Below are 13,672 nucleotides of genomic sequence, written 5' to 3' on the forward strand. Positions count from 1 at the left end.
CAGTGTTCATATTTAATCTCTTGTTCATTCCGATTTTTGAGTTGATGTAATCCTCTTAAAAATGTGCTCATTTTGGATATAATATAAAATTACACAAAGATAAATTAATTTTTCTAAATTTTCGATTGTTTTTAGTTAAAGACATAATAAAAGTCAACTGAATTTGATTTTTCTGAGTGATCTATTATTTTACGACTGGAAGAGCCGATCGGATTTTTGACTTTTTTTATTTTATAGTAAAAGAAGAGCGCGGTACTACCAATGAGTACTTCACGAATTTGCTACAGAGCTGGACGCTTTATTTTCGGAAACTCAAGAAATTTAGATGGAAGAATAAGGTATTTAAATATAAAACAATAATACACTAAATTAGATAAATTGTAGGCCTATAGTAATTTAGTATAGGTTACAAAGGTTGAGGTTATCTTTGGTTAGGATATTCTTGAAGAAAAGCTAATTTTTAAGATAAATACCTTTTAAACTTTTTAGGATTGATAGCCTAATATAATACAGTGATATAGGCCCACAACTTACAAGCCTTACTTATGGTTAATAAACAAATCCTCATGGTAATTTCTTTTCTTAGGGACTTTTTGTTGTAAGCTAGGTAGAGCCTTTATCTTACAGGCTGCAGGGGTAGACTTTAATAAGCGGCCTACACTCGTTACTCGGTTGTTTTTATTGAACGTTTTGATGTTTTTATCTGAAGAAATAATTTGAAATTACGATTTTTTAACTTAGCATAGGGAACTTAGTTACTATAGTAATTTTAATGTAAACAATAAACAGTAAGAAGTAACTAATATTTTTAGACTTTGAAAATGGCGATGAATGAGGAAAATGTGTGAGATATTTGTCACAAGTGATGAAATTTGTATAAGTGGCTTCAACATGTGGGTTTGGCTCCTGATAACCTATGGGGAGAATTCTTTCCTCCTTCTCACAATAGCGGTTACTCATTGATATATAGCTGGGCAAGTTATTAATATTATAAGGTTTCTTTTATATCTAAGTCTAGGCCATAATTGGTTTCGTTATTTTGAAACGTTAGTTGAGTTTTTTTTAAATTATAATGTACGATATTCTTCTTTCTGTATTTTATTAAAACTTAGGGTAGGGTACCATAAGCGGACCCGGTTTTTTATATCGAAATTGGCAAACTCAATCATAACCATCAATGATATAATCAATCGATACTAATTAATTATTTTAAACAATTAACTTACTGTAAATAATCTATATTAACAGCTGTAAACACTTTCAAATAATACACGTGAGGTAATATTTCAATTTTACATAAGTAACATTTGATTATTAAGAATGGCAGTCAATTTTAGAAAACTACACAACATTGCTTTGAAAGATGATGACATGTTTTTCATGGCTTCAACATGTACTTAGGACTCGTACCGAAAAACCCATTATTTGAAATTTGTGGGAAAGAAACAAATGTAACTGTGAAAGGAGCAAATATTGTCGTCTTCAGTTTTCCTAATTTTGGTTATAATAATAATTTGTTTGATCACTGTTAGTATTAAATTCACATTTTAATTTAAAACATATGTTTGTTGTTGCGGACTACAGATACTTTTATATCGATTGATAGTCTAGGATTTGAGATGCGAATATTAGGTATCGATGATTACATTCTTCGATATAAAAAACCGGGTCCGCTTATCGTACCCTAGCTACCCAAAACTTATTGTGTACGAATTGTACATATCGAAGTAGGATAATATATGAATTGTCCAATAAAAACAACTGAATAACGAATGTAGGCCGTTTATTAAAGTCTACCCAGCAGCAGTATAATAAGCATCCAATACTCAAGTGATCCATAATATCGGATCATTAATCAAAATAATTTAAATGCTATAAGATAAATTTGTTTACCCTGTTTAATAATTATAAGTACCATGTAACTTAGTTTAAAGAAAGTTTTATTATTTTATATAATCTAAAATGCATATATAAAACTATAGCTGTACAATAATACTATCTTAAAAGTCTATAACATAATTCAGTTCGACATGATTGAACCAAAGTAATTTAAACAAAGTTAAACCACATGTGTGGTATTTTCATAATGGGTGTTGGAGACGGGATATACTAACTTTTAGCTGTATTTTAGCTTTTTGGCTGTATTTTGATTTGTGTTTAAAGTTTGAGGTGTTGGTTTATCTAATTGCCAAATGTAAACAAAATCTAAATTTGAGGATTCATTTAACTGTTAATCATAATAGAATTCTATTATTTGCAGCTTTTTCTTGACACCTGGTGGAAGAAAAACATTAACTACAGCCACAGAAGAAAAAACTACATCAGAAAACACACCTAAAACTGACGCTTCCGATTCAGGTCCCAATATTGAGGAACTCTCCAAGCAGATACAGAGTTTGACTGAAGAAAAAACATCACTTGAGGTTTCGTATTCGATTTAATTGTGTATTTGGTTGTTAAATATTAACACAATCGAGTCTACGCTCGAGCCAGACTCGAGCGCCATTTTTTAAACCCCCGGCCGGCGCTCGAGCGTAATTTGAGCACAGCTTTGCCGATTGATATACGGAGTTGCTCGAGTGATATTCGAGTGCCGTCTGCTGCATTAGAAAGCCAGCTTTGATGGTTAGTTCAGAAAAATTCCACTAGGTGCTACTACGTCATACCCGCTTGAGGCTTTTGTTTATCCACTGACGTGGCCTGGCGCGTCGACAGTCTGTCTACGACAACAATAATTTTTTTAGCATTTGAAATTTTTTTGGCAATTAAAATTATTTGTAAATATGTATATAGTAAATGCCTTAAAAAAAATTGAAATTACTTGTTTTATTTATTCAAAAGTTAGTTTTCAAGTAACACAAGACATGTGAGAGTTTTTATTTTTCTTCCAAAAAGATAAGTTTTGAAATTTTTTAAAAATTAATTAGATTTTATAGGAATACAGTTTTGCATATCAATTTAAAGAGGAAAGATAGAACTTTCAAGAAAATATAATATCATATACATAATATTTAACAGTTTTCTAAAAAAAATATCTGAAAACCAATTAATTTATGCAGACCAGGCTATAAAGACAGCAAATAGCAAGCCAGACTCCAATGTGTTAACTGAGTCATTTGGTTTTAAAACCAGATAGATGAAATTTGTTTGATTCTGGTTACAATATTTTCTGCTTTTTGGCATTATAATGTACGTGTTTAAAGACTTACATTTAAAATCCAGTATATTTCATTCATTTAAATGGTGTGAAAACTAGGGTTGGTTGCAAACCCAGTTAGATGCAGAAATCGGTTTCAAAAGCAGACAGATCATGGTAGTGTTATTTCCACAAGGCTGTTGACTATGTACTATCACCAATAAGTGTCTATAATTTACTTGGAACCATAATTTCATTATCAGAAAAGAACTACAATTGGAGAAATCTTTGAAAGCACTGTTAGTCCTACTGGACAGTGGCATTTCAAATTCAACGCTAGCAAATGATTCAAATTCAAAAGATGCTAAAAATATGATGTTATGATAAGATAAATTTTTATTGTGTAATGGATTGTTAAACTAGATTACTTCATAATTTGAATCAATTGTATAATTGTTTGAATTGTTACTTTACTAAATACTATGATTTACTGTACTCGGAAAAGTTTTTTTTACTGTATTAGTTTTTAGTTCCTTGTAATAAATTACTAACATAGTATTTTGTCTAACATAGCCTATACAAAAAACTTCTTTTCTAACATATGAAAAACAAAATAGATTTGAAAGAGATTTATAAGACTTTATTGAAAAATCACTTGTGTGAAACTGAATGGATTCTACCAAGAAATTTCCTTAGGCTTCCTCCACCATACTTCATAGCCAGTTCCCACTACTTACCAAAGCGAGAGAAGAAAATGGCGGACAACAGTCATTGAAACCTTTACTAAATACAACGTTCTACGGGTTGGCACATTACATAACTTAATATAAATTTAATGTTTATAATTACACTGTCAGTGGCTGGAACAAAAATAATCCATAATCATCACAACATCATAGTAGGATATTTTTGGCGGCAGATTTGAAAATCATAACAATGAATTATAGATTTACACGTAGACTGTCCAAACTGAACTTTTTCATCAAAAATACAAAACGGCTCCAGCAAGACACATATACTAGGTGAAAGTACACAATATACACTACAAAATGACATAATACATCTGGTTTTTTGTGCTGGGAAATGTTTTATTGAGCTACCAATGAGTTTGTAATTGTATAATTTGCACGTAGACAGTCCAGACTTTCTGTTTTTCACAAAAATAAAAAATGGCTCCAGCATGACACATATACCATGTGATCATACCAGGTGCCGGACTGGTTCCAATCCTCTGTGCTCGTGAGTGTGGAGGTTTTTTGTGCGAGACTACTGTCTGGCCCTTTAGCCACAAGCTCTATTTACTAATACTGAAAGTAGAGTAAGGTGCATTGAATAGGGTTAATACTCCTTCTGCAACACAAGCATGAGTGACATTCCAGCTGCCTTATTTTTTTCAAATGATATAAATAGTACACATTGAGTGATGTTCAGTAAATTCAGCCAAACTAACCTTTGGTTCAGAAGTCTCTGAAAGTGGGTTTAAAACAATGAAATGCAATGTCTTGTATGTTAATGGAAAGCTATGTGCCACATTTACACTATTTATTGATTTATATGATGTTTTTATGTACATCAGTTTTGTTCAAAATTGTCCAGCTAAAGAAGAAAATTGTATAATATTTTTATTAAGACTAAATAACTGATATAAGACTAAATATAGCTATTCTTTTTTTTATATAGGACAAGTACAAAAGGGCTTTGGCAGAAGCAGAGAATGTACGGAGGATAAAAACTGCTGAAGTTGAAAAAGCCAAAAACTTTGCAATTCAAGGTTTTTGCAAGGATTTAATTGAGGTTTGTAATATGTTTTTACATTTAAATCAGGAATTTGTGGTAATGTTTTACTTTATTATTAGGCTGTTTTGTAGCTTTTAAAATTAACTATGATTCAAAACGAGGAACAGTCCCTAATATAATGTTAGAGGCTATTTTTTGTCAAGAATCTAACAAAGAATACTATTTGCAATTGAAGTAGGCCATACAAACATTTTAAAACTAATTTTATGTTGTGAAATTTTTAAGTTTTTTTTAAATGAAAATTTGTTGAAAACATTAACATTTGAGGGGAGAGACTTACCAAACTTCAACATACAATATAGGTTCTTTGCTTTGTATTCCATATGTGATTTGTTTTACTACCTCTAGAAGACAAATCTTAATTGATTGCAAGTAATTTAAAGGTCATTTAATGTTTTTGAAATTAATAAAACTAAACTTAAAGTGTGTCTACTGATCCATACAACTTTTAATAAGTAGATAGGGAATGCTCCAAGGATCAATATTGAGACTAATTTTTAAAGAAAAGTTTAGTTGAATTTAGAAATAAGGCAGTACAAGGAGTACATGTAAATATATTTAAACTCAGTACTCTAGAACTCTGATTTTGTAGTAAAAAAATCTATATTTGCTGTATACCTTGCATAAATTACTCAGAACAATTTCAGGAAATTCCTGAATCACAACACTATTAAAAAAAAAAAAAAAAAAAACTGCTGGCATTGATTTCCCAAAAGGAGGTCTTTGTACATTAGACCAGTAAAACCTACAAATCTGCATGCTAGGAAGTATGAAGTGAGCGAATCAGATATTTTGTAACTTTTAGCTCCCTCAGTCAAGAACAGTTCTCTAACTTTTATTGTGACTTGCAATATTTTACAGGGAATTCAAAAGTGCTTGCTACAATTGTGTTGTGTTTGTTACAGGTTGCAGATACTCTCAACAAAGCTACGGAGTGTGTTCCACAAGAAGAAATTTCAGAAAACAGAAATCCTCATTTAAAGAATCTATATGATGGGCTAGTATTGACAGAAAATATCTTGCAAAAGGTAATGTTCTTAAAAAAATAAAATGTTGAACTCTTTTTTAATATACAGTTACTGAGAGAGCTGGTGGTTGCACACTCAATACAATTTGCTGTTTAAAATTTCTGCACTCTGGACGTATTCAGTTAAAAATGTCAAAATTTAAGAATTTTACAAATTTATTTTGTATGTGATATTAATGTTTTATGTATTTTTTAGATAATAAAACAGACTATTAGTACAATAGCTCATATTTAAGCTCTCAAAATATTAAAAAATTGATTTTATATGTGTAAGCAATTTTGGGTTTAAAATAAAGTTTGAAAATAATCTTAAAACAATAAGTACGAGGCATATGCGCAAAGTAAGTGTACTGAGGCTCTCATGGCTGGAGGGATTTTATTTTCGACATGTTGCCTTCACTGCTGGTATCCCTCATATAGTTTGAACTTGTATAAGGGATTAAAAAAATAGTACATTTTAAAATTATACATTTCACAAAGTTAAGTTTGTTAGTAACATGTATAGAAAATGTTATGATCTTATATTCAGACCGTTGTCCGAAGTTTTCTTCAAACATGTCATGCTGATTTTTGGTCTAATACCAAGGAATAGGAACTTCATATATTAATAAAAGCTGTTATATTGTATTTTAGATTATGCATTCATACTAACTTTACTCTAAAGCTGACAGACATTCACACAAAATACTAAACAATATATATTTACAACTATTTACATTTCAATTTTATAAAATTGTGAATGTGCAGGATGCTTCGTGAAGCTTAAACTTTGTACACAAGACATAGACAAACACATAGAAAAATCCAAAGATGTATAAACTTGTTTTTACAATTTCAACGAGGTTTAAAAAGATTATCTTATAAAGCTGTTATTGGTCTCTTTAGTTTAATGCAGTTTCTTGGCAATTAAATGCAAATAACATATTTTAAATAATTTCATAGCCAAATATATCAGAAAGAAGCATTGAAAAGGTTAAATTGTAGGAATAGGAGTATGTGTCTAATATGTAGCATGAACTCAGTCTAATGAGTGTGAACAACTCAGATCGTCTAAATAAGATTAGAATGACAGATTAGTCTTGAATTTCACGTTGATGTTATATTTTCAAGATTATTCCTCCTTAACCCTCTCCCGCTTGCAAAGCATGAATCGGCATGGCCACCACATAGCCACTGCAGCTTAAAGGCACAGATCGGCACGCACTGCTTTACCCACTAGAGCCGATAAGTGCTGCTCTTGAGTAGCAATATTTTGTACTACTACGGGTTGTTTGCTATTAGGAGACCATTTACTTTACTTTTACAGTAGATTTATTCCATTATTGGAATTCCAAACAATGGCGGGTTGTAGTCGTATACTTCGTGACAGTGAAATCGATCTCGTTATTAGTAGTGATTGCGACGATTCAAGTGAGTGTAGTGATGTATCAGAGCCTTGTGAAGTTGTTGGTGCATTGATGATGTAGTTCGGAGTGATCACAGTGGTAGTGGTAGTGACGGCGAGCCAGACAATAACCTTCACCAAGTAACTGCGCAACAAACAGCTCCGTGCCACCGGCGCCCAGCTGACCGTATGCTTATAATAATTAATTATATAAATATAATATTATTAATTATATATATAATTATAGTTAATTACAATGACAGAACGTGTGTAAGTTGAGGCACCGCGTATTTTGACCGAGCGCGACCGGCAGAGCGAATTAATTGAGGTTAGAAGCACCGTGAGCGCCTGGAAACAATGCAAGCGGGAGAGAGTTAAAATAGATCTAAAGTTAACAACGATCTAAGAAAACATATTTTATGATGCAGGCCAGTGTTATAAGGGTTGCTATTTACATTTCTGGCTGAGTACCGAGTTTTAAACAGTGTTGTTAATAGACTACTACTGGGTTTATTTGCTGTTCTCAGAACTGCTCCATGACCAGCACACATATACTGTGTCTCTCGCCTACCATGATTCTACTTCAGTAACATCGTCATTTTCATAACTTCAGTCAGAATCTCCTGGTTTGTCACATTATGTTGTTGTTTGAAGTATTGGTCCGCATTCTGATCTGCAAAAATTACACTGCTGAATGCTCACAACGCAACTAGACAAATAAATAATGATAAACGTCAAATAAAACAAAAACATCTTTATCGTTATTAATTCCTTCGTTACTAATTCCTGCCATACCGACTAAACCACAATCAAAATAGAAAATAAAAAAAAACTTGCTGTTGCAACTTTAAAAACGCCATTGATGAAACTAGAAAACAATGATGTTTTGTTTCCAACGTCCAAGTAAAACATCACCATGTGCTTTCATCATAGTTCCTTGGATTTGGCCGTCAGAGCATAGTAGCAATTAAACAGCACTACTGTGGATTTTTTAGTAGTTCACTACTAGAGGCCAATCAATATAGAGGTGGTGGTGGTGATGTATGTACTAGAGGTCATTTTAGAGCTGTCAGGCGTCGTGTAGTGAAGCAGCTGTTTGGAACATGATAGCACGGGTGTAGCAGTTGAACGAAAAAGTAGGATCACCTGTGAACACGGGCATGACAGTCAAGGGGTTAACTCAGACCCCATGAACCAGCTGTTTTTTTAATAATGAAAATTGTGTACAGAAAATGGAAAAGGCATAGATTTTTTATGGTCTGAGGGCATGAAGTTTAATAAAGAAACTATTGTAAATGTGCTTCAGTGAGAAACAGTCCACACGCAAGCATTGCTAAGCCATCTCTGACCATAATGTCTAGTCACACTATGATGATAGTTGTTCGTTCAATCTGTATTAGAAGCTATAAAGTCATTTTTCTTTAGTCTCTCAAGCTAGTATTTAAAGACAGCAATGTTGTAATTGTCATAATTGTAATTAAAACAAACTAGTCATGAAATATTATGTCTGTTGTAATAGTGGGTTTCGGATTGTTCCTGAAGGTCCTCTTACAATCCGTTTCCAGTTTCTTTATTCAATTCACAGCCTGTAATCTACAATGTTTTGTTGAACTGTTTAACCAATTTTTATGCAATTTCTGTTGCAGGTTTTCAAAAAACATGGTCTAGCACAATGTAATCCAATTGATGAAACGTTCGATCCTAATTTCCACGAGGCTCTCTTTCAACAGGTACATTAAATTGTTTTAATTTCTGTAAGAGTTACAAAATAAGAGTTTGATTTGTAATTATTAATTCAATTGTTTTTTATGGTATCTTTTATTTCTTTCATTAATGTTTCAGATACATGGTAGCTAACAAACAATCCTTGACGAAAGAACTTAATTGCATTGTATAAGAGCACAACCTATTTTTTCATGAAATCAATCTTGTAAGAAATGAGTTGATTGAAAAGATTGCTAGTATTGTTGAGGATAGAAATAGAAAGGATGACATATTTATAAATACCAATACTTTTTCACAGATCAGGATATAAAATGTGACCTGTAATAGATTTAACATGTTATATTTTTAACCTTTTTGCTACTCATTTTAACTTAACAAAAACTAGCACACCTGATGATCAATTTTTTCAGAGGTAATTTTCTCAACCGATTTAATGGAAAATTGTGTTCTTATACAATACAAATAGGTTTTCATCCCCCAGAATAAAGGCTTGTAGTTAACTAATAATTTGTCTGCTATTATTTAGTGAAAATGTTAGCATTAACTGCATGTTAATATTCTACTATAATAAATATTCTCATAACATTGAACATAAAATTATTGTACTTCTTCTCATACCAAAACAAGTATTCATTGAAAGATTTTGTTTGTTTAAAGTTGTAGATTGTAAAGGAGTTTTTTATTTGAGCTGCGTATTTTCGTATTGCTTTAACAATTATTCTTATTCTTCAACTTAAGTGTATTCACAGACAATGCTCACAGATGGTAACTCTAAAGGTAAAATAGTCAGTGATGAGCGTAAAGGTATAATAATCGTGTTTGTTGCAGGAAGTGGAGGGGAGACCTCCGAATGTTGTGGTTGTCGTCTCGAAGATTGGCTATACACTGAATGGACGTTGCATCAGACCAGCTCTAGTCGCCGTATCCAAGCAGAAAAGCACATAGTTGAACTGAAATTAATTACATTCTCATGTATTTATATTATATTTACTAATTGCCGGTACTTGTAAAATAAAGGTAGTTAATCATTCCTTTGTTACAAAAACATTTTATTACATTTATTAAATGTTTCCCACAATACAAAAGTCCTATCCATCCATTCATGTATAACATTTTTAGTATGGCCCATGTTTAAAGTCACATTGAAACTTGAGAAGGTGGATTAGATTTTAGGATACTGGTGATGTTTCCAACACGACTTTATTACAAGGGTTGTATATGTGTATGGGGTTCGCATAATCCAAACCTAGCAATCTAACCAACGTTAGTTACTAGAAGTAGTTGACTTGCTTGTTGTAAGTGCCGTAAATGGTAATTCCTAGATTTTGCCGTTGGATCATGGTTTGAACTGTGTTTGATCTTTTTTGTGCTTCTAATACAACAGTAATTACCTTACTGAAATAACTAAAGATTTATATCTATGTAAGTACTTCATTACTGAATATATTTTCTGGGTAATGATTTTATTTAATTAAACACCCAGTGGCAGTGGCAGATAGGCTCATTCTATTTACTTGCGGCAGTTATTTATTGCATTAATTAAATTGCTATTCTAAAACACAATATTATTTATACGATAAATAAATCTGAACTAATAAACAGGAAATATTTTACACCTGTTACTCAGAAGTTGTAGTCTCTAATACAGCATGCTGTCTACCACTTTTTGTAATTTATTGAAAATCAATAAGTTATGTTTACTAATTTATTAAATTAAAAAATGGTAAGCCTGAAAAAGAAACAAAAATTCAACTAAATTGATTTTTAAATATTAAAGCAGCAAAAAATAAAACAAAATAATATAAACAACTTACCACAGTAGGTGAGGCATTTTTACAAAGTAACATTTCGTGCCTCAAGCCCTTAATATTTGTCATGACATGCTTCCCTGGGTCTTTTTTAAAAATCAGTCATCTCGGCAAGTGTATGAATGTGTCATACTATGGATCATCTTAAAAACAAAAAAATATAAGCTTTTTAATTATTTTTAAATGTATAAAATTTATTATAAAAATACAAGGTGTGTTTTTAACTTAAGTACAGTTTTGATATAAAAGCCAAGTAAGCGTTTTGTAACAATTTTGTTTTTATATGAAAACATAAACTTTTATGTACTATTAAACATAATTGCCATCAATATTAAAGCACTTATCATACCTAAAAACCACCTTTTTGTATACTATCGTAATAGAAGGTTTGCCACCTGATTTAACCCTCTCCCAGGCAAACGCCTCGGCAGGGCGCCTGGCGCTGAAGTCCAAACACCTCCAATCGCCTCAAACTGCTTTATCAACGCCCTCTGCTTTGTGCTGCTGTCATACGATTGTTTGGGGAACTAATACTGGAAATATCTATTGGCAGTGTCATTGTTGCCTTGGTTATTCATAGTTTTATGACTAGGGACGCTATCTAGAATTAATAATTTGAAACGGTTCATTGATTACTTCATTGACGGTGATCTAGTTGTTTAGTAGTACAATTCTTTCTGACTTGTGCTGCTATCTTACGTAATTTGATGAACTATTTGGGACTTTTTATAACCACTCATTTACTGAAATAATTTTGTTAGTCGTTTTTGCAGTCAATTAAAACAAGATTTTTCATGTAAGTTTGACTTTTTGTTTGATTTTAATTTACCTCATAAGGTTGATATTTTTAAAATAAATACAACGTTATTATAGAGGATTTAATCATCTTTGTAACGATGTACAATACATAATAGTTTTATTAAAATAAAGTTCTTAACTTAGTAAAAACGTAACTTTATAAAACGTAAAAAAATAAGTGTCCCCTCGCGGCAGAGCGGCCGATTTAATTCAGCCCAGTAGCACCAAAAGCGCGTCGCGGTAATTCGACCGGGAGAGGGTTAACAGTGACTAAAATACAATAATTTTGACTCTATTGTTGTCTTTGTTGCACTGGTCTCAAAGATACTTCTTCTGATGAATAATCAAAAACCACCGACTGGGGCGGTTTATATGTTATCTAACTGTTCCTAGCAAAATGCTGTGGTGAGATCTTGACTTCGTTTTGCCACATGTGGATGGACATTGCCATATAGAAAAACATGATTCTCGGATATTTTAAAAATATGTTGTAGAGAACACTTCATGAAACTCTTCTGATGAGGAAGAAATTGTGAAACGTTTGTTCATTTTCACTTTCTGCACCAAACCGTTAATGGTCATAATGTGAAAACAGCTTATTTTTCTTTTTTTCAATCCATTATTTGCTTCTAGTGTGGGGCAGTGCAAGTAAGATGAATAACATTCTTATCCTTCTGAAAAGTTTATAAGAATAATTACCAACTCATAGCCAATAGAACATTGTAACCTCTTTTTACTATTTGTAAAATTCAAAGCATAATATTTCTGCATATTTGATCTTATGAAACATATTTTTTTTTTTTTAACCCACAATTAGTAAAGCCTAATGGTATCAAACACTCCCACAATACCAGGAATAAGAATGCTGCATCTATACACTTTAATAGATTAAGTAAGACTCTTTATAGCCATTCTGTTATTGCATTGAGGGAATAAAAATAAGAACTATTTTGCCAGAAAATATTTTACACAAATACATTGGCACGTCACAATTATTATATACGAGAGAATACACACTAAAAGTCATTCACAGTCCAAGCCTTGTCAATATATTCTTCCAGAGAATAAAACGATCTTTTACAGAGAACATTATTAAGTTTATGTTTAAAATCCTTATCACCAAGTTGTCTTATCTCTAATGGTAACTTATTAAATAACCTAATAGCTATTCTCATGGGGCTATCTATTAGGTTATTTAATAAGTTCCTAAGGGAATACAACCACTTATTTTTACCCTTAGTGCTGATGTACAATGAAAAAGATATTTTAAAATAAACATTGTTTATGGCTGTTAGAAAACTCATTTAATGTACTGGAGAAGTTCTTCCGATTGAAAAACAACTTTTTTGAATTCCCAAATGCTGTGCCAATTTTATTTTATTGGCCGTGTTCTCTTTATGTATTGATGGATAATGTTTCCATTTTCAACTGGCTTGGCTATCAGTAAAAGATGTAATGAGGCTGTCAATGATCTGTGATTTTATGACAATAAAAAATGTTGACTTGATTAAGAATCGCCCACACCGTTGCTCATCATGAACATTCTTTCGGTCTTTTGAAGTTCTTACCCATTTGAACACTCTAAAGGTTTTTTTTCCATTCATGTGACAATTCTGATAGTGAATATCAACTGCTTTCACACCTTTAGCACCAAGAAAACAAATAATAGCACATAATTCACAGTCGGAAATTCTTGATTAAAAGGGGCATTTGAAAACTCATTAACATATCCTGTAAACAACCCTCACATTTATCCACTATTCCTGACCGGAGTTATGATGCAGAAACAGCCTGTGCTGTGTGTTCTGGAACTTTAAGAGATAAAACTATTTCTTAGAGGAGAGTTGCTTTTGTTGCACATTTCCTTAATTGCATGTTGTCCTCAATATGGCACACCTTTAACACGTTCAATGCTGATGACGCCAGTTGGCGTCACTCCCACCTTTTTGCAAGCCAAAACTTGTAGCCATATTATCCTGTCTTATCAGTCAGTAAGT

At 32.0% G+C, this 13,672-nt stretch overlaps 1 protein-coding gene across 1 annotated transcript; it reads left to right on the top strand.

Moving 5' to 3' along the window:
- LOC124353072 (grpE protein homolog 1, mitochondrial-like) lies at positions 1-10,114 on the top strand. Its single transcript, XM_046802885.1, has 6 exons — positions 1-338; positions 2,261-2,423; positions 4,817-4,930; positions 5,839-5,961; positions 8,991-9,074; positions 9,898-10,114. Exons 1-6 carry the CDS (start codon positions 262-264, stop codon positions 10,012-10,014), a joined length of 678 nt encoding a protein of 225 aa, XP_046658841.1. The 5' UTR covers positions 1-261; the 3' UTR covers positions 10,015-10,114.
- Positions 10,115-13,672: the final 3,558 nt, after the last annotated feature.

The sequence above is a fragment of the Homalodisca vitripennis genome, chromosome 1, assembly GCF_021130785.1.
Source record: "Homalodisca vitripennis isolate AUS2020 chromosome 1, UT_GWSS_2.1, whole genome shotgun sequence".
Classification (NCBI taxonomy): Eukaryota; Metazoa; Arthropoda; class Insecta; order Hemiptera; family Cicadellidae; genus Homalodisca; species Homalodisca vitripennis.